The sequence below is a fragment of the Adiantum capillus-veneris genome, chromosome 30 (genome assembly GCF_014529385.1).
Source record: "Adiantum capillus-veneris isolate H3 chromosome 30, ASM1452938v2, whole genome shotgun sequence".
NCBI classification, from domain to species: Eukaryota; Viridiplantae; Streptophyta; class Polypodiopsida; order Polypodiales; family Pteridaceae; genus Adiantum; species Adiantum capillus-veneris.
Window position 1 is genome coordinate 66766428 of NC_140960.1, and position 22426 is coordinate 66788853.

The window sequence follows — 22426 nt, forward strand, 5'->3', positions numbered from 1 at the left end:
GAGAAGAGGATTAACAAACTAAGAGGCGTTCTATCCTTTCCAATGTATCAAATCAGTCACTATTACTACTCGTGAGAAGAGGATTAACAAACTGAGAGGCTTTCTATCCTTTCCAATATTTTTGAGAAGTTCACTTCATTTGCACGGAAGTTATTATTGTTAGAAAATAGTTATTATTGTTAAAAAAAAGAACCAAACTTTCCTTTGGTACACACATTCATCCATAATACGCACATGCAATTCTCTTCATGATATGATGTGTACAGACATTGATCCATAGTACACATATGCAATTGAGCATCATCACATACACATAGTACACATATGCAATTGAGCATCACATGCACGATGCCCACATATCCATTTTACTCGCTGGCAAAAGAGAGTCGAAACTCTAGCGAGCCATGGCCTCGTTGCAGTCGGTGATGTATCCGCCGCTGACCATGGAGCCAAGTAGGTTAAAACCCAGAGAGAGAGAGAGAGAGAGAGAGAGAGAGAGAGAGAGAGATATCAGACTTTCTCTTTGATGACTATTTCAGAAGGCGTCCGCCAAGCACCTAGGCACAACACAAAGATTTACTGCTCCAGGTATTGCCTATTCTGTTGCTTATCGACGCTTGATAAAGCTCCACTTTCCTCACAAAATTACAGCAGAAGTATGTCTGCAACAATGTGGTATAAAAAGTCTATGGTGGATTGGTTTGTTCCATATGCATTGTGTGATTTGTCTTGTATGGAGTAATTCTCTACATGCTTAGCAAGCAAGTCAAAAGGCGAGTGAGTGCAGCTAAAGTTCCCTTGTTTGATCTTGCTACAAGAGATTTGCTTCACTCATGATTGGGCCAACTTCCAAGGAGGGTGAGGTGGAGATGTTTTGGTGCAAATCTTGGGTGAAATGCACTTGAACATACCTTTTGGCAAAAATTTGCACCTGTTGCACCACTGGGTAGAGGAGCCGGGTTAGGTACGTTCAAATCATATGGGCCAATTTAAGGAAACTCAAAATCTTCATAGCTCAATTATTCCATGTCTTAGAATCAAAATTATGTCAAAAGATAGCTGATGTGAAACTCCTAAAGTACAAATTGTCTACCTCGTCTAGTATTAAATAATGAAGAAGATACTACGGATTTCTCCAAATCTTGTCCTAGTTTTGAGGCCCGTTCTTTTATTTATCCTTTACCTTATATTGTTTAAGTTCTGCTGATAAGCATGCGAAATTGTTTTTTTTCCTTTATTGGGTGGCCATCATTTTGAGACACTTATTCTTTGCCTATTGCCAAATTGGTAAAGTTGGTGCTTTGGAGACCACTTGCATAGTTCGGATGTGTGTATGAGATCCGTTGTCAGTAGATTATGTGTACTTTCTAAGCCTTTCTCCCTTTGACAAAGGTGAATTCAGTAGAAAGATGACTTTTCATGCTTTATAAAGTGTTGAAGCAGACACAACAGTAGCACGTTCCCCTTTGAGTGTTCCATCCAAAGAAGGGTCCTTGCCTCTATGTTTCAAATGAAGTTGTGTCGGTCATGACATGGCTCTTATGATGCCCTTGCACTTCAATAAGACATTGCATCTGTCCAAAGGCATATGTGAAAATCTTTAGTCCCAGCATACCCTTGGACGGGCAAACGGAGTTTGCCTATCGATGAAGTAATTGCCACCGCTTGTCTTTGGGCCGCCAAAGCTACATCCACCTGAGGTCCCATCTCCTCCAGCTCTACACCCAATGGTCACATGGCATGAGACATGATGCGGCATGAGACCTGATGCAGCATGCTACCCCATCCGGGCAACAGCCTTACACACTCCTCAACAACCAGCCCCATTCCTTTAGGCATAGTTCATGGGACGGTGGGTCGCGGACAGGGACGGGGACGGGACGACAAAAGTCAGGAAATGGGGACGGGGTCGGAATGAGAAAAGAAAAAAAGTGTTTTTTGGCATTTTTTGACCTACACACATGCCACACATATAGAGCATCACTTTGACCACAAATTTACACTAAATAGACCAAAGAGCATGAGTCATATAGGCGCAAATGTGCTAATAAAACATCGATGGATACAAAATGAAAAGTGCATGCCACAAGGGCTCAAAAAGGACAAGCCTTAAGGATAACAAAAAGTACAAAGGGCTAGGTAGACTCTAGAGGAGTAGACTCTAGACTCTAGAGTGATCAATGATCATCAAACTCCGGAAGTGCTCGCTTGCTGAATCTCCATATCATCGTCGTAGTCGAGGTCGTCAGCGACATATGAGGCTCGCAGTCCTCCTCTAGCTCCTCCAAAAGTCTCGGCCATAGATGGATTCTCTTGTGCCATCTCCCACTCAGTGAAGGGATCTGCCTTGTGTGTGACGCTCTTGGCAAGCCTGCGCAAGTTAGCGCTCACAAACACCAAATCATTGGCCCTCAGGACCCCAAGGCGATGTCTCTTCTTAGAGGCAATGTGGCTGTACACACTCCATAGTTGCTCCAAGCAACTAGTGGTACATGCTTGGCTAAGGACATGAACAGCCAAGCGCTGCAAATGTGGGCCATCTCCTCCATAGTCCTCCCACCACAAAACCGAGCCAATCTTGTTGCGATCAACTTGTGCATCTACACATCCATAGGAGCCCTTCTTTTGCCTGTATAGTTGAGTAGCTCATCTCTAACCTTGCGTGTAATGTCACTGCTACGCTCAAGGCGCTTCAATGCACGTTGTCACAAAGTGATGACGTGGCGGACAGCAGAAACCCTAATTTCTGCCAGAAACCCTAAAATTCCTGCAAACCCTAATTTTTGCCAAAAACCCTAAATTCCGGAAATCGCGGAGGCGGATTATTAAAAAAAAATAAAAATAAATTTTTTTTTTTTTTTTGGAAAATGATGAGCGACGCGAATTTTGCTTTTGCTTTTTTTTATTAAAAAAAAAGAGAAAAGACTCTCTAAGAGAGAGAGAGAACTGATGCTTTTGATTTTAAAAGCTTTTGGGGCTCTGCTTTTGGGCATCCCTTGTAACCTTTAAATTAGTGGTGAGGGCCTCACTTCTCAGAGCATCTGGACGCAGAGTCTGAGAGTAAAACCCTAACCGCTCTCTTGTACTTTGATGATTGATTAATACAAAAAGAAATACCGAAAGGGGCGCCAGTCTTTGGGGCCAATATCTCTAGGCACGGAACTCCGCTGGGCCAGTGCAAATCTATTGTGATCTGTGAATTGTTTTGAAGTGGTTATTTGGTGCTGTCGCGGTTGATTCTTGACTTGGAGTGTCCAAGTTTGTTACAGTGGTATCAGAGCACGGCCGATTTCTCTTCTACGGGAAATCCGATCCCCGAATTTTTTTTCCGCGGCACCTATGGCTTCAGGCAATGATCAGTCGACTCCCTCTGCATCTGGAGATGCGGGCTGGGATCACAACGAAGATTCAGACAGAGAGTATGGCCCGCCTCGGCCTACTCAGGCGGAGCAAACGGAGATGGAGCGTCGTCAATTGATTGGCGATGCAACAAAGATGATGCTCAATTTTGCCAAGGACCCGAAGATGGTAAAATATATGAACCAGACCTCTTTGAAAGAGGTACAGATGGAGTGGCAGAGAACCACGACACCACTCCCGAAACCCGCTCTCAAGAAACCTTCTACCTCCAAGAAATATACGGAGAAGGAACTGGAGAACGTGGTTGATGCACGGATTGCTCAGCTTTTCGACGTGCAAAAGAAAGGCAAAAAGCACGGCAAAAAGCAGAACAAAGGTACTGACTTCCCGGGATATTTGGGTCGTCAGTCGACATTCGACAAAGCAAAGAAACGGAAGAAGCGTGTTCGATTTGAAGGAGTACCCAGTTCTTCTTCTTCTTCTTCTGACAGTTCTTCTAGCTCCTCGGATTAGAGCGAAGAAGACAGAAAAAAAGCAAAAAGCGAAGCAAGACACAAAGCTTCGGAACGGGCAAGAAAAAAGGCAAAGAAGGCTACATCTCGCCCAGAGACTGACAGTTCTACTGAGGACTCGTCTACAGACAGCTCAGATTCCGATGACGGAAAGTTTTATGCGAACAAGAAGAATTTTTACAAAGCCAACCAGTATGACTTTCTCAAAGATAACAGCAAGAAAGTCCGAGAGTTTAAGGAAGGTGGCCACTCGATCAAGTTTGATACTTTTCAGGATACTCAGATGCTTCGAAGGCTTTGTCTCTTATACAGCAGTTTGACATCGCTTTCGCGGGAGGACGCTATTCAGAGCACTCCAAGATTCGGAGAGCTGCCTCTTACTATGAGGGGAATGCTCGTACTTGGTGGTCCACGCTTCCATTAAGCAAGACTGTGCCAGTTACATGGCTGAAATTCAAGAGGCTTTTTATTTCTTCTTGGTTGACTCAAGAGTTTGAGCGAGATATACGAGCTGCTTGGAACCATCTCCGGATGACCAAGAGCGATACAGTGAATTCTTATTGTGAAAGATTCTGGAGCTCTTTTCTACCCGCCTCTTCATTCAAGAAGATCTCGTTCAGAGAACAAATTGAGCGGTTTACCTTGGGTCTACCTACAGAGATCCGAGATCACTGCTTGGAACAGAAGTCAGCTTCTATTCAGGAGTTGATGAGTCATGCGAAGCGGGGCTTTGCCATTCACTCTGGCAGTCTGACCTACCCCACAGATGAGGCCATGACACAACGAGCCAAACAGACTTCTGGGAATGAAAGTAGAATGAAAAAGAGCAACCCAGAGAAAAAAAAAGGATGCACGACCCAAGCTTACTCCTGAGGAGAGAGCTCGCTTCATCAGAGAGGGGAAGTGCTTTGGATGCGGGAAACATGGACATATTTCCGCAAAGTGCCCTGATAAGGCACAGAAAGAACAGAATGATAAAGACGACGACAGGTCTGAGAGTTCGAGAGCAGCTGAGGAATGTGGCAGAAAAGGCAGATAGAAAAGCAGAAGTGGTACCACATGGCGTGGGACTTGCACCGAATCAAATGAATGAAAGTACAATCTTTCCCGTTTTTTTTGGGGCAAAGTGAAGGATCAAGAAGCTCTTTTGAAGGAGCCAAGGCCAACTTCTTTTCACTTGGAATTGGCGGCTCGATTTGGAACTGCGCCCGACAGACTGACGCCACTGGCGGAGGTAGTTCGACTGGCACCCGGATGGGATGTTGCCATTACACCGAGCATTGGCAAACTTCATTTGCAATGACAGGGGTGTTCAGGGCACGTGAGTGACGTTCTACTCGGGATCCCTTGGTACCACAAGAACTACGCCGTGGTTGACTACCGGGCCGAGAAAGCGACTTTGATAAATGAAGGGCTTAGAGATTGTACTTGATGAACTTCAGTTTTCTTACTCATTCTTTTGGGAGAACTGAACCATGGATAAAAGTTGAATATGTTTTGACCTGAAGAAAAGAACGCCAAGATTTTTTTCTCCACGCTCATGCCGATTGCTTTTGAGAGGGCCTGAAGATCATACCATTGATCTGATATCTGGAAGCACACCACCGAATCGGCCACCTTATTGTGTGAGCCGAGTACAGAATGAAAAGATTATGAACTCAGTGAAAGACCTCTTGGAAAAGGGTCTTGTCCAGCTTAGTACTTCACCGTATTGCTCTCCAGTGTTGTTGATTTTGAAGAAAGACAGATCTTGGAGAATGTGCATCGATTATAGCACTCTCAACGAAATCACCATCAAGAACAGATTTCCGATTCCTAGGATCGATGATATACTCGACAGGTTAGAGGGATCCTCGTGCTTTAGCAGGATTGACTTGAAGAGTGGATATCATCAGATCAGGATAGCGCCAGGAGATGTCTACAAGACAGCTTTTCGGATGACTTTTGGGTTATTTGAGTTTTTGGTGATGCCTTTTGGCTTAACCAATGCTCCTGCGACATTTAACCGGATGATAGACAGGATTTTTCGAGAGTACAGGCTATTTGTTGGCACTTTCTTTGACGACATCATTGTTTTCTCGAAGAATGAGGCAGAACACAGAGATCATCTGCTTCAAGTCTCTTAGGCATTACGAGATCACACGCTAGTGATTAATGCAAAGAAAAGTGAATTTTTTCCTACCATGGATACACTTTTTGGGACACATTGTGTTAGCAACACAACAGGAGTGCAAATGGACCCGGCCAAGATAGAGACTATCCGTGATTGGCCCGATTTGAGGAATGTCCATGAAGTTAGAAGCTTCTTGGGACTATGTTCATACTACAGGCGGTTCATACGAAAGTTTGCAGAGGTTGCTTCCCCTTTGCATATCTTGACACAGAAAGGAGTACCTTTTTCGTGGGGACCCACAGAGGTGACTGCCTTTCAGACATTGAAAGAGAAATTGACTACGGGACCTATTTTGACTTTGCCGGACTTGCAGAAGTCATTCGAAGTATATTGTGATGCTTGTGGTCGTAGTCTGGGTGCGGTCTTGATGCAAGAAGGCCATGTCATAGCTTACGAGAGCCGTTTGTTCTCTAGGCCGGAGATGACAACACAGATTTATGAGAAAGAGCTTTTGGCGGTTATCCATGCTCTTACTCAGTGGCGGCATTACCTACTCGGAGCGGATTTTATTGTCTTTACAGACCATCAGAGTTTGCGCTACTTCTTGTCACAGAAGCAGCTTTCGGAAAAGCAGATGCGGTGGGCGAACATCTTGTCACAGTTCCACTTCCAGATTGTCCATGTGCAGGGTCAGAAGAATGTGGTGGCAGATGCTTTGTCTCGGAAACCGTTGGTTCTGGCTATTTCCGCGATACATCATAGGAGCTTCGAGGATATGGTCGATCAGTGTGCCACAGATACAGATTTTGCAGATATTTTCACACGGATACGGGATGGGGAGACAGTAGCTGGATACTCCCTTCGAGAAGGCTACTTGATGAAAAAGACTATGTTGTGCGTTACACAGCCGTTGAGGGAAAAGGTTATGACTGATTGCCACTGTCCACCTTTTACGGGTCACCGCAGCATTGCTACCACCATGAAAGGGGTAGAGAGAGATTTCTTTTGGCGGAGACTGAAGAAGGATGTGGAAGAGTTTGTGCGCAGTTGCTTGGTATGCTAGAAGGTCAAGTTTGACAGGCATAAGGCACAGGGATTGTTACAGCCTTTACCCATACCCACCCACCCGCCCCTTGGAAAATATTGAAATGGATTTCATTTTTTTTAATCTCCCGAGAATACAGAATGATCACGATGATTTTCCGATTACATGGCACGCCTGAGACGATTGTCTCCGACAGAGACCCCAGATTTATGAGTTTGTTTTGGAAGGCAATTTGGGAGAACATTGGGACGCGGTTGCAGTTCTCGTCATCGTTCCACTTGCAGACTGACGGGCAATTTGAGATTGCCAATTCAGTGATTTTAGATTTATTGAAGTCTTGTATCTCGCATCAGAAGACTCAATGGGAAAAGAACTTACCTTTGGTGGAATTTGCCTACAATAACACGATACACTCTTCAACGGGGAAGACGCCATGAGAGATTGTTGAAACTGCTGCGAAGGTTCCATCCTTCCTGAGCACGAAAGATTAGAAATTTGAAGCGGATGAATATTCGCGAGATTTGGATACGGCTTTTGCCAAGGTTCACGAGACTTTACAGAAGTCTCAAGAACGACAGAAAAAGGCAGCGGATCGCCATCGTCGCGACTGGAAACTGAAGGAGGATGATTGGGTGCTCTTACTTTTGAGAAGGCACGCCTAAGAAAAAAAAAAGGGAAAGGAGAGGCTTTTTCCAAAGCTTAGTATGTGATACTACGGACCTTTCCAGATTACTGACAAGATAAATGATGTCTCCTTCCGATTGGACCTGCCAGATACTTGGAGGATTCATAATGCATTGCATGTGAGTCTCTTGAACCCTGTTAAGGGTGATGTGCCTGATGATGGGGAGCCTGATGAGCAACCCGAAGTGGAAGAAAACGAGGAGATCCTTGTTCCTGAACAGATTTTGGCACATAATGATACGAAGAAAGGTAAAGTCCGAAGGCGGTTCTTGGTTAAGTTCAAGAACTTTCCTGCATTTGATGCGAAGTGGATGGAGGAGGAGGACCTAGCAGATACTCCTCGGATTGTGAAACTTTACCTCGATGTTTTGGTTTAGCATAGTCTACTCCAAACGGAACCCAGAAACTCAGCTTGGCCGAAGATCTGGTGCAGTGGGATGCACAAGAGGGGAGTCGCTCCACTCCTTTGTCAACAGATGCCTCGATTTTGATACTAAAGTCACTGATGTCTCTTTGAGCTTCAGGGATACTGAGAGCTGACAGTATTCTGCTGGATGACTTTATGAAATGGAATTCCTGATTATGATACTGATTTGTTCTTGACTTCTTGTGAGTACAGGAACTGATAGACGAAATGACTGCAGCATTTTGGTCTGATTGATCTCGAATAGACATGGTTGCAATAGGGGTTAGTCAATCGGACATCGATGAGGTCCCGATTGGACCTAGATGTGATTGCTAGCTACATTGCTGATAAATCATGGTCTAAGATCCGAATGAATGTTGAATGTCATGTGATGTCCTGTGATGTCTGGTGATGTCCTGTGATGTCGTGTGATGTGACTGTCGATTTTGTACATGTGCTAGATGTGTGTTCCTAGTACGTAGGTACTAACAGTCAGTGTCTGCTAAGACGGTTTATGGCTTTTGTCGGTTTTGCAGGCGTAATCGCGGTCGATTACAATGCTTTCAAGAGGGGGGTATGTCACAAAGTGATGACGTGGCGGACAGCAGAAACCCTAATTTCTGCCAGAAAACCTAAAATTCCTGCAAACCCTAATTTTTGCCAAAAACCCTAAATTCCGGAAATCGCGGAGGCGGATTATTAAATTTTTTATTTTTTTTTTGGAAAATGATGAGCGACGCGAATTTTGCTTTTGCTTTTTTTTATTAAAAAAAAAGAGAAAAGACTCTCTAAGAGAGAGAGAGAACTGATGCTTTTGATTTTAAAAGCTTTTGGGGCTCTGCTTTTGGGCATCCCTTGTAACCTTTAAATTAGTGGTGAGGGCCTCACTTCTCAGAGCATCTGGACGCAGAGTCTGAGAGTGAAACCCTAACCGCTCTCTTGTACTTTGATGATTGATTAATACAAAAAGAAATACCGAAAGGGGCGCCAGTCTTTGGGGCCAATATCTCTAGGCACGGAACTCCGCCGGGCCAGTGCAAATCTATTGTGATCTGTGAATTGTTTTGAAGTGGTTATTTGGTGCTGTCGCGGTTGATTCTTGACTTGGAGTGTCCAAGTTTGTTACACACGTTGCCATCCTTTGCTCACCTCCTTGTCGGTCTCGACGCCTTCCCTAAAACTCGGGGTCAAGCACATAAGCTGCCGCATGAATTGGAGAGTAGTATCCATTCCACCTGGACTCACAAGCCACGAATCTCTGCATACTGAATAGGGTCAGGCACAAGCTTCTCAAGTGTCTCTATCATCCGATCCATGGCTTCGTAGACTTTGCCGATGCATGACTGCAAGCTATCCAACTCGAAGTAGGTGTAGAATAGGCTTGACCATGACGTCAAGAGTCTTCACCTCCTCCCACCCAGCGGTGTCGTCGGCCCATTCTCGGCATTTCAACCCTGCTGCTGATGTAGACTCCGGCATGGCCTGGAACTCATCACTGAGAAAGAGGCCCCTTGAGGCTCCGCCACATGTAGACAAGCAGCCTAGCATAAGCCAATTGAATGTAAATCTTGTCTCTGAATATCAAGTGGCTCCTCTTTGAGAACTCATGGTGCACATTTTGATGGTTGAGCACCAAGGACACAATTTGATTGGCGTCACTAATGGTCGGTGAAATCCATGACAAGCTCCCTATGTCCTTGAGGAGGTTGTTGAGGCAATGCGCCATGCAAAATGTGACATGGATAGTGGGATACATACCCTCAATGATAGCCCTGGTTGCCCTATTTGACGCCTCTCCATCTGCAACCATACAAAGGGCATTCTCCGGGCCGATGATCTCTATGGTGCTTGTCCACTCCGCAGCAAGCATCTCCGCCGCCTTGCCATTGTCGGATGCATCATGTGACTCCTCAAAGTACATCTCCCCCCGAGAGTAGGCCACCACTCTGTGGATGGACCGCTTGTGGGTGTTGCTCCATCCATCTACAAGGAGAGAGACGCCATTCATCAGAGAGGATGGTGCGAAGCCTCTCTGATGAAGGTGGCACATAAGAGGGGCCATATTCCCCTATTTTCGTAACCATGGTTCGAAAGTATGGAGACCTATCCACACAAAAAAGAGCATGTTGTGTTAGTATGGAGAGTCGAGACCCCATAATGAAATACAAAATGGGAGATTGCAATGAGCATATGCCATAAGTCAACAATGGAAACTCATCGCGAAGCATGGAAGGCAATGTGGTCGTGGAAGAAGAATCGCAACCGACCTATCCACCTCTTCCTGGATTCCAATTTTCGTTGAGGATGCTTTGGCGATGCGCAATGGAAGCCTCGGATGTAGATGCATTTGTCTTGAACGCTTGAGAGGTGGAGCCAAGGTTGGCTTGCCTTTGCTCTCGCGTGTCGCCGTGGCAGAGGGATCAACGGCGGGCCTCCTTCGAGAAGAGCTGGCTTGAGAAGTGGAGTTAGCTTGAGATGACATGGTGAAGAGAGAGTAGAGGAGAGCTTGTGTGGAGAGAGTGTAGAGGAGAGCTTCAAAATTGAGAGGGTAGAGGAGGGAGAGAGTGGGTAGAGAGGAGACTCAAGGGTAGAGGAGGGAGAGAGTGCCAAGTGGGTAGAGAGGAGACTCAAAGGTAGAGCTACGAGCCTCGAGGAGAGGGTAGACCGTAGAGGCGAAGCCACGAAGCGCCGAAGGTAGACCGTAGAGAGGATAGGCTTGAGCAATGAGAGTTTGAGCCTTGAGAGACCCAAAGGGTGGCTTTTATAGCCTCCTCCAAGAAAGAGACGTTGGGCTGCCCTGCTGACTGTTTCAAACGGGTCAAAATTTGATTTTTTTAAAAAAAATCCGTTGCTTGTCGGCTGTTTTCCGTCTGTCCCCAATCGTCCCATTCGTTCCTGGGACGCCTGCGTGCGTTCCCGCCTGGCATGCGACCGTTCGTCCGTCCCCAATCGTTCAGACCCGTCTCTGTCCCGGTTACGGCCATCCCCTGCCCTGTAACTATGCCTTTAGGGACCCTCCAAGGACTGACAGCCAGCCTTTGGTGGTTTAGCCAATCGTCACTCTTGGTCTCTTGGGCCCGTCCCCTCCGTCCCTTGTAACTATGCCTTTAGGGCCCCTTCCAAGGACTGGCAGCCAGCCTTTGGTGGTTTAGCCAATCGTCACTCTTGGTCTCTTGGATGTTGTTGTCTATGAAATTGTCCCAATCACATTTAGGTGGCATCGACTCATCACTTCTCGGCTTGCTATCACAGGGCTGTATGCATGTATCCTTGTTGCTTATACCAATCTTTTGGTTTCTGTCCTTACCTTTGTACACCGTCTTCCAACAAGGAGGGCCATCAACCACCATCAGTGTCCAACAGGTCCATGGAACTTGTGTTAGCTGTACAAGCTAGAGCTCCACCGCTTGTACACCATGCCGTGTGGGCATGTCATCAATAGCTATGGGTTATTGGAAAAGTAGGAGATTGGCCGTGCCTCCTCTAGGAACTAGTCGAGTCAACATGCTCCAAAGTCCAACTCTCAATGCAAGAAGCCAATATACATGTGTCCTGTAACCGAGTATCGCAGAGATGGACAACCTTTGACTCATTTGCCACACCATCCTCCAAAGACTTGATAGGTCCTCTTGGCTCTGCAGGGAAGTATGAGCAATCACCTAAGTCTTGTGCTGGGAAAGAAATTAGATAGTTTGATGAAGATGAAGGTAGGTGGACCAAGTGTGTAAAAGCTGAAACAGGTGCAATAGTAGCCGTCTCACCGGACTCCCAATTGGAATCTGATTTCTTTGGGCAATTCCGCCTTTGCCCCTTTCTCCACACTCGTGACATGTTATCTCCGGTTAGGAGTTGCTATATTGCAGAGGTCGCTGTCTTGCAGAGCTTCAAGCTCATGATCAACGATACCCCCCCCCCCCCCCCCCCCCCCCCCCTCCCCCGAGAAACCGCCTCATTAGTGTTAAGAGTTGCTATTCCATGGAGGTCACTATCCTACAAAGCTTAAAGCGCAGAACACACATACACACTTTTTTTAGTAATGTCAGATTGAATTACTAATGGGAAACCTTAAAACGAGGATAACCCATAGAAAATATTACAAGCAGTAAATCAGAAACAATTAAAGTAGAGCTCGTATTGATTGAAGGGGAGCTCATTCAAGTCATAGGCAACTTGAAGAGACCGTCGAAGAGATGTTTTGAAGAAGGATACATACTGCACACATACACACTTTTTTTAGTAATGTCAAATTTGAATTACTAATGGGAAACCTCAAAACGAGGAGAACCCATAGAAAATATTACAAGCAGTAAATCAGAAACAATTAAAGTAGAGCTCATATTGACTGAAGGGGAGCTCATTCAAGTCATAGGCAACTTGAAGAGACTATCGAAGAGATGTTTTGAAGAAGGATACATACTGTACTTGAATCTGTTGGAACGAGGGAAAACGTGCTCTCCACAGTGTCCATAGCACTAAGAATCTAACTCAGTTGAAAAAGTATGCATATGACCGAAGCAATGACGGAAGCACTTTGAAGACCCAGAAAAATTTACCAAAATGTATCCTAGGGAAACACATGCGAAGAGCTGTAGAGATGCAATCTACAAACTACGAACACACACACACACACACACACACACACGCACACACACACACAGTCACGTGCACATCTAACCCTATGTGCATGTGGACAATGTAACTCCTACCTCTAGGGTTTAGGGCAACCTAGGAAGTCTTCTGGTACCCTTGTGAGCCTGTACGCAGGGCCTATATGTCTAGGCACTTTAGCGTAGTTGACTGTTGCATACCCTTTGATTGCACATGTGTATGTGTAACAAACTTGGACACTCCAAGTCAAGAATCAACCGCGACAGCACCAAATAACCACTTCAAAACAATTCACAGATCACAATAGATTTGCACTGGCCCGGCAGAGTTCCGTGCCTAGAGATATTGGCCCCAAAGACTGGCGCCCCTTTCGGTATTTCTTTTTGTATTAATCAATCATCAAAGTACAAGAGAGCGGTTAGGGTTTCACTCTCAGACTCTGCGTCCAGATGCTCTGAGAAGTGAGGCCCTCACCACTAATTTAAAGGTTACAAGGGATGCCCAAAAGCAGAGCCCCAAAAGCTTTTAAAATCAAAAGCATCAGTTCTCTCTCTCTCTTAGAGAGTCTTTTCTCTTTTTTTTTAATAAAAAAAAGCAAAAGCAAAATTCGCGTCGCTCATCATTTTCCATTTTTTTTTTTTTTTTTTATAATAATAATCCGCCTCCGCGATTTCCGGAATTTAGGGTTTTTGGCAAAAATTAGGGTTTGCAGGAATTTTAGGGTTTCTGGCAGAAATTAGGGTTTCTGCTGTCCGCCACGTCATCACTTTGTGACATACCCCCCTCTTGAAAGCATTGTAATCGACCGCGATTACGCCTGCAAAACCGACAAAAGCCATAAACTGTCTTAGCAGACACTGACTGTTAGTACCTACGTACTAGGAACACACATCTAGCACATGTACAAAATCGACAGTCACATCACACGACATCACAGGACATCACCAGACATCACAGGACATCACATGACATTCAACATTCATTCGGATCTTAGACCATGATTTATCGGCAATGTAGCTAGCAATCACATCTAGGTCCAATCGGGACCTCATCGATGTCCGATTGACTAACCCCTATTGCAACCATGTCTATTCGAGATCAATCAGACCAAAATGCTGCAGTCATTTCGGCTATCAGTTCCTGCACTCACAAGAAGTCAAGAACAAATCAGTATCATAATCAGGAATTCCATTTCATAAAGTCATCCAGCAGAATACTGTCAGCTCTCAGTATCCCTGAAGCTCAAAGAGACATCAGTGACTTTAGTATCAAAATCGAGGCATCTGTTGACAAAGGAGTGGAGCGACTCCCCTCTTGTGCATCCCACTGCACCAGATCTTCGGCCAAGCTGAGTTTCTGGGTTCCGTTTGGAGTAGACTATGCTAAACCAAAACATCGAGGTAAAGTTTCACAATCCGAGGAGTATCTGCTAGGTCCTCCTCCTCCATCCACTTCGCATCAAATGCAGGAAAGTTCTTGAACTTAACCAAGAACCGCCTTCGGACTTTACCTTTCTTCGTATCATTATGTGCCAAAATCTGTTCAGGAACAAGGATCTCCTCGTTTTCTTCCACTTCGGGTTGCTCATCAGGCTCCCCATCATCAGGCACATCACCCTTAACAGGGTTCAAGAGACTCACATGCAATGCATTATGAATCCTCCAAGTATCTGGCAGGTCCAATCGGAAGGAGACATCATTTATCTTGTCAGTAATCTGGAAAGGTCCGTAGTATCACATACTAAGCTTTGGAAAAAGCCTCTCCTTTCCCTTCTTCTTTCTTAGGCGTGCCTTCTCAAAAGTAAGAGCACCCAATCATCCTCCTTCAGTTTCCAGTCGCGACGATGGCGATCCGCTGCCTTTTTCTGTCGTTCTTGAGACTTCTGTAAAGTCTCGTGAACCTTGGCAAAAGCCGTATCCAAATCTCGCGAATATTCATCCGCTTCAAATTTCTAATCTTTCGTGCTCAGGAAGGATGGAACCTTCGCAGCAGTTTCAACAATCTCTCATGGCGTCTTCCCCGTCGACGAGTGTATCGTGTTATTGTAGGCAAATTCCACCAAAGGTAAGTTCTTTTCCCATTGAGTCTTCTGATGCGAGATACAAGACTTCAATAAATCTAAAATCACTGAATTGGCAATCTCAAATTGCCCGTCAGTCTGCAAGTGGAACGATGACGAGAACTGCAACCGCGTCCCAATGTTCTCCCAAATTGCCTTCCAAAACAAACTCATAAATCTGGGGTCTCTGTCGGAGACAATTGTCTCAGGCATGCCATGTAATCTGAAAATCTGGGCCACAAATAGTCTCGCTAAGTGATCCGGCTTGACTGTTTTCTTCACTGGAATGAAATGAGCCTGTTTGCTAAATCTGTCAATAACAGTCCAGATACCATCGTGACCACTCTGTGTTCTCGGGAGATCAAAAATGAAATCCATCGCTATACTTTCCCAGGGGCGGGTGGGTATGGGTAAAGGCTGTAACAATCCCTGTGCTTTATGCCTATTAAACTTAACCTTCTGGCATACCAAGCAACTGCGCACAAACTCTTCCACATCCTTCTTCAGTCTCCGCCAAAAGAAATCTCTCTCTACCCCTTTCATGGTGGTAGCAATGCCGCGGTGACCCGTAAAAGGTGGACAGTGGCAATCAGTCATAACCTTTTCCCTCAACGGCTGTGTAACGCACAACATAGTCTTTTTCATCAAGTAGCCTTCCCGAAGGGAGTATCCAGCTACTGTCTCCCCATCCCGTATCCGTGTGAAAATATCTGCAAAATCTGTATCTGTGAGACACACTGATCGACCATATCCTCGAAGCTCCTATGATGTATCGCGGAAATAGCCAGAACCAACGGTTTCCGAGACAAAGCATCTGCCACCACATTCTTCTGACCCTGCACATGGACAATCTGGAAGTGGAACTGTGACAAGATGTTCACCCACCGCATCTGCTTTTCCGAAAGCTGCTTCTGTGACAAGAAGTAGCGCAAACTCTGATGGTTTGTAAAGACAGTAAAATCCGCTCCGAGTAGGTAATGCCGCCACTGAGTAAGAGCGTGGATAACCGCCAAAAGCTCTTTCCCATAGATCTGTGCTGTCATCTCCGGCCTAGAGAACAAACGGCTCTCGTAAGCTATGACATGGCCTTCTTACATCAAGACCGTACCCAGTCTACGACCACAAGCATCACAATATACTTCGAATGACTTCTGCAAGTCCGGCAAAGTCAAAATAGGTCCCGTAGTCAATTTCTCTTTCAATGTCTGAAAGGCAGTCACCTCTGTGGGTCCCCACGAAAAAGGTACTCCTTTCTGTGTCAAGATATGCAAAGGGGAAGCAACCTCTGCAAACTTTCGTATGAACCGCCTGTAGTACGAACACAGTCCCAAGAAGCTTCTAACTTCATGGACATTCCTCAAATCGGGCCAATCACGGATATTCTCTATCTTGGCCGGGTCCATTCGCACTCCTGCTGCTGACACAATGTGTCCCAAAAAGTGTATCTCTAGTAGGAAAAATTCACTTTTCTTAGCATTAATCACTAACGTGTGATCTCGTAATTGCCTGAAAGACTTGAAGCAGATGATCTCTGTGTTCTGCCTCATTCTTCGAGAAAACAATGATGTCGTCAAAGAAAGTGCCAACAAATAGCCTGTACTCTCGAAAAATCCTGTCCATCATCTGGTTAAATGTCGCAGGAGCATTGGTTAAGCCAAAAGGCATCACCAAAAACTCAAATAACCCAAAAGTCGTCCGAAAAGCTGTCTTGTAGACATCTCCTGGCGCTATCCTGATCTGATGATATCCACTCTTCAAGTCAATCCTGCTAAAGCACGAGGATCCCTGTAACCTGTCGAGTATATCATCGATCCTAGGAATTGGAAATCTGTTCTTGATGGTGATTTTGTTGAGAGCTCTATAATCGATGCACATTCTCCAAGATCTGTCTTTCTTCAAAATCAACAACACTGGAGAGCAATACGGTGAAGTACTAAGCTGGACAAGACCCTTTTCCAAGAGGTCTTTCACTAAGTTCATAATCTTTTCATTCTGTACTCGGCTCACACAATAAGGTGGCCGATTCGGTGGTGTGCTTCCAGATATCAGATCAATGGTATGATCTTCAGGCCCTCTCAAAAGCAATCGGCATGAGCGTGGAGAAAAAAATCTTGGCGTTCTTTTCTTCAGGTCAAAACATATTCAACTTTTATCCATGGTTCAGTTCTCCCAAAAGAATGAGTAAGAAAACTGAAGTTCATCAAGTACAATCTCTAAGCCCTTCATTTATCAAAGTCGCTTTCTCGGCCCGGTAGTCAACCACGGCGTAGTTCTTGTGGTACCAAGGGATCCCGAGTAGAACGTCACTCACGTGCCCTGAACACCCCTGTCATTGCAAACGAAGTTTGCCAATGCTCGGTGTAATGGCAACATCCCATCCGGGTGCCAGTCGAACTACCTCCGCCAGTGGGTCAGTCTGTCGCGCGCAGTTCCAAATCGAGCCGCCAATTCCAAGTGAAAAGAAGTTGGCCTTGGCTCCTTCAAAAGAGCTTCCTGATCCTTCACTTTGCCCCAAAAAAAAACAGCAAAGTTTGTACTTTCATTCATTTGATTCGGTTCAAGTCCCACGCCATGTGGTACCAGTTCTGCTTTTCTATCTGCCTTTTCTGCCACATTCCTCAGCTGCTCTCGAACTCTCAGACCTGTCGTCGTCTTTATCATTCTGTTCTTTCTGTGCCTTATCAGGGCACTTTGCGGAAATATGTCCATGTTTCCCGCATCCAAAGCACTTCCCCTCTCTGATGAAGCGAGCTCTCTCCTCAGGAGTAAGCTTGGGTCGTGCATCCTTTTTTTTTCTCTGGGTTGCTCTTTTTCATTCTACTTTCATTCCCAGAAGTCTGTCCGGTTCGTTGTGTCATGACCTCATCTGTGGGGTAGGTCAGACTGCCAGAGTGAATTGCAAAGCCCCGCTTCGCATGACTCATCAACTCCTGAATAGAAGCTGACTTCTGTTCCAAGCAGTGATCTCGGATCTCTGTAGGTAGACCCAAGGTAAACTGCTCAATTTGTTCTCTGAACGAGATCTTCTTGAATGAAGAGGCGGGTAGAAAAGAGCTCCAGAATCTTTCACAGTAAGAATTCACTGTATCGCTCTTGGTCATCCGGAGATGGTTCCAAGCAGCTCGTATATCTCGCTCAAACTCTTGAGTCAACCAAGAAGAAATAAAAAGCCTCTTGAATTTCAGCCATGTAACTGGCACAGTCTTGCTTAATAGAAGCGTGGACCACCAAGTACGAGCATTCCCCTCAGAGTAAGAGGCAGCTCTCCGAATCTTGGAGTGCTCTGAATAGCGTCCTCCCGCGAAAGCGATGTCAAACTGCTGTATAAAAGACAAAGCCTTCGAAGCATCTGAGTATCCTGAAAAGTATCAAACTTGATCGAGTGGCCACCTTCCTTAAACTCTCGGACTTTCTTGCTTTTATCTTCGAGAAAGTCATACTGGTTGGCTTTGTAAAAATCCTTCTTGTTCGCATAAAACTTTCCGTCATCGGAATCTGAGCTGTCTGTAGACGAGTCCTCAGTAGAACTGTGAGTCTCTGGGCGAGATTTAGCCTTCTTTGCCTTTCTCTTGCCCTTTCCAAAGCGTTGCTTCTTGCTTCGCTTTTTACCTTCTCTGTCTTCTTCGCTCGAATCCGAGGAGCTAGAAGAACTGTTAGAAGAAGAAGAGGAAGAACTGGGTAGGTCTTCAAACTTGACGCGCTTCTTCAATTTCTTTGCCTTGTCAAATGTCGACCGACGACCTAAATATCCCGGGAAGTCAGTGCCTTTCTTCTGCTTTTTGCCGTGGCTTTTGGCTTTCTTTTGCGTGTCAAAAAGCTGAGCAATCCGTGCATCAACCACGTTCTCCAGTTCCTTCTCCGTATATTTCTTGGAGGCAGAAGGTTTCTTGAGAGCGGGTTTCGGGAGTGGTGTTGTGGTTCTCTGCCACTCCATCTGTACCTCTTCCAAAGAGGTCTGGTTCATATATTTTGCCATCTTCGGGTCCTTGGCAAAATTGAGCATCATCTTTGTTGCATCGCTTATCAACTGGCGACGCTCTATCTCTCGCCGCTCCGCCTAAGTAGGCCAAGGCGGGCCATACTCTCTGCCTGAATCTTCGTTGTGATCCCAGCCCGCATCTCCAGATGCAGAGGGAGTCGACTGATCATTGCCTGAAGCCATAGGTGCCGCGGAAAAAAAAAAATTCGGGGATCGGATTTCCCGTAGAAGAGAAATCGGCCGTGCTCTGATACCACTGTAACAAACTTGGACACTCCAAGTCAAGAATCAACCGCGACAGCACCAAATAACCACTTCAAAACAATTCACAGATCACAATAGATTTGCACTGGCCCGGCGGAGTTCCGTGCCTAGAGATATTGGCCCCAAAGACTGGCGCCCCTTTCGGTATTTCTTTTTGTATTAATCAATCATCAAAGTACAAGAGAGCGGTTAGGGTTTCACTCTCAGACTCTGCGTCCAGATGCTCTGAGAAGTGAGGCCCTCACCACTAATTTAAAGGTTACAAGGGATGCCCAAAAGCAGAGCCCCAAAAGCTTTTAAAATCAAAAGCATCAGTTCTCTCTCTCTCTCTTAGAGAGTCTTTTCTCTTTTTTTTTAATAAAAAAAAGCAAAAGCAAAATTCGCGTCGCTCATCATTTTCCATTTTTTTTTTTTTTTTTTTTTTAATAATCCGCCTCCGCGATTTCCGGAATTTAGGGTTTTTGGCAAAAATTAGGGTTTGCAGGAATTTTAGGGTTTCTGGCAGAAATTAGGGTTTTTGCTGTCCGCCACGTCATCACTTTGTGACAGTATGGGACGGGCACCACGTGCCAACGGAAAAGAACAGACCGAACAACTTTAAGCACTTCAAATAACAACTAAACTGAAAGAGATGCACGACAGACGAGACAGGGAGTGGCATAGTTCCACCCCAGAGAGCACTAGCCACAAACCTTGGCGCCCCTTTCGGTATTTTTTTATATTGCTTGAACTCAGTGCATCGCCGGTACTCCATCCTTGCACCTCACGCGGAGCATGCCAGAGAATGAGCCCTTGGCTCATATTTAAAGGCCCTTGGCCTATGAAAAGCAGTTTACACGAAAAGCCATAAACTCAAAAGCTTCTGGTCCAAAAGCGGGTAGCCAAAAGCTGTCAGCTCGTTTTGGGGAAATCCGTACAACTGCCACGTGGCATCGTCAGCGCAAATTGCGGGATTGTCCGTACAGTCTGCCACGTCAGCATGTGAGCGCGTTTTGCGGGAGTTCCCTACAGCAGCCATGTCATCATCTTCTACGCTTTGTGTGTGTTGGCCCCGCTTTCATTTTAGTGCCTTTAGGTCCCCTGGGCCCCATCGGACGGGGTCCCATAAGTTGGTAGGACTTCTTCTTCTTCCTCTTTTGTCGCTTCGTCTTAGGGTGTAGGCCCCTCGGCCGAGATTTGTAGGTTGGCTCCGTTCTTCAGTGGCTTGATGTAACAGACTTGGACACTCCAAGTCAATATTCTACCGCGACACGACAAAAATTCACCTCAAAACAGTTCACAGTTCACAATCGATTCGACACGGCTCGGCGGAGTTCCGTGCCTAGAGATATTGGCCCCAGAGACTGGCGCTCCTTTCGGTATTTCTTTTTGTATTAATCCGCAACTCAAAGTACAAGGGAGTGGGAGGTTCACTCTCAGACTCTGCGTCCAGATGCTCTGAGAAGTGGGAGGCCTGCCCACTTATTTATCCATTACAAGGGATGCCAAAAGCAGAGCCCCAAAAGCTGTCCCAAAAGCATTCAATAAATAAAGCCTTTGTTTTTTTCTCAAGCCTTGGAATAAAGCAATAAATAAAAACTCTCTCTCTCTCTCTCTCTCTCTCTCTCTCTCTCTCTCTCTCGCGTAGGATAAAGCAAGAATCAGCGTAGCCAAAAAGCAGCCAGCATTTGCGTAGCGAAAATCTGCTGTACAAATCTGCCACGTACAACCTGTCCGTACATTGCTGCCACGTCAGCTCTGCCGCGTTTTCAGCCGGATTTTGAGCCGTAAATGGCGGGAGTCCGTACACTGCTGCCACGTCAGCCCTGTAGCGCAATTGAGCGGCCTGTTTTCAGCAGTAGGGCGGGTGTGTGTGTACTGGGCAGCCATGAGTGTACACGGCAGCCATGTCACCAATTTGTGACATACCCCCCTCTTGAAAGCATTGTAATCGCCCTTGATTACTCTTGCAAAACAGACAGAAGCCATAAACTGTCTTAACAGACATTGACTGTTAATACCGATGCACTAGGAACACACATCTAGCACATGTACCAATCGACAGTCACATCACACGACATCGCTTGACATCACAGGACATCACATGACAAATCACATTCAAAATTTATTTGGATCTCAGACCATGATTTATCGGCAACGCAATTAGCAATCACATCTAGATCCACTCAAGACCTCATAGATGTCCGATTGACTAATCCTTATTGCAACCATGTCTATCGAGATCATTTAGACCAAAATTCTGCAGTCATTTTGTCTATCAGTTCCTGCACTTAAACAAGTCAAGAACAAGTCAATATCATGTTCGGGAATTCCAGTTCATAAAGTCATACAACAGAATACTGTCAGCTCACAGTATCCCTGAAACTCAAAGAGACATCAGTGACTTATCCTGGATTCATCTAGGTATATATCAGTGACTTTAATATCAAAAATCGAGGCAATCTGTTGACAAAGGAGCGGAGCAACTCCCCTCTTGTGCATACCCGCTGCACCAGATTCCGCCCAAGCTGAGTTCGGGGTTCCATCTAGAATAGACTATGCTAATCCAAATGCTTCAAGGTAAAGATTCACAATCTGAGAAGTATCTGCTAGGTCCTCCTCCTCCATCCACTTCGCATCCAATGCAGGATAGTTCTTGAATTTAACCAAGAACCGCCTTACCACTTTACCCTTAATCTTCTGTCTTTATGTGCCAATATCTGTTCGGGAACAAGGATCTCCTCGTTTTCTTCCACTTCGGGTTGCTCATCAGGCTCCCCATCTTCGGGCACATCGCCTTTGAAAGGCTTCAAGAGACTCACATGAAAAGCATTGTGAATTCTCCAAGTATGGTGCAACTTGAGTCTAAAGGAGACATCATTTATCTTTTCGGAGATCTGGAAAGGTCCGTAGTATCGCATACTAAGCTTTGGAAAAAGCCTCTCCTTTCCCTTTTTCTTTCTCAGACGTGCCTTCTCAAAACGTTAGAGCACCCAATCGTTCTCCTTCAATTTCAAATTGCGACGATGGCGATCTGCTACCTTTTTCTGTCTTTCTTGAGATTTCTGCAAAGCCTCGCGGACCTTGGCAAAAGCAGTGTCCAAGTCACGTGTGTACTCATCGGCTTCAAAAATCTTATCTTTCGTGCTTAGGAAGGGTGGAACCTTCGTAGCACCTTCAATAATCTCAAATGGCGCCTTTCCTGTCAAAGAGTGTATCGTGTTATTGTAGGCAAAGTCCACTAAAGGTAAATACTTTTCCCATTGAGTCTTCTGATCCGAGATGTAAGACTTCAATAAATCTAGTACCATTGAATTGGCAATCTCTGATTGCCCGTTAGTCTGTGGGTGGAAAGATGACGAGAACTGCAACCCCGTGCCAATGTTCTCCCAAATAGCCTTCCAAAACAAACTCGTG

At 45.5% G+C, this 22426-nt stretch overlaps 1 protein-coding gene across 6 annotated transcripts in view; it reads left to right on the forward strand.

Annotated features, from left to right (window-relative positions):
- Positions 1-308: 308 nt before the first annotated feature.
- The window catches only part of CYTC6A (Cytochrome c), a 51415-nt gene continuing 29297 nt past the window's right edge, over positions 309-22426 (forward strand). For 2 of the 6 annotated variants that reach the window (XM_086506502.1, XM_086506504.1), the window contains exons 1-2: positions 390-453; positions 543-588. In XM_086506502.1, the coding sequence (XP_086362628.1) occupies positions 405-453; positions 543-588 (95 nt within the window). In that variant the 5' untranslated portion in view covers positions 390-404. Of the gene's footprint in view, positions 454-539; positions 589-22426 lie in introns of all 6 variants that reach the window. The other 4 variants (XM_086506501.1, XM_086506503.1, XM_086506505.1 and 1 more) reach the window with 4 other exon arrangements.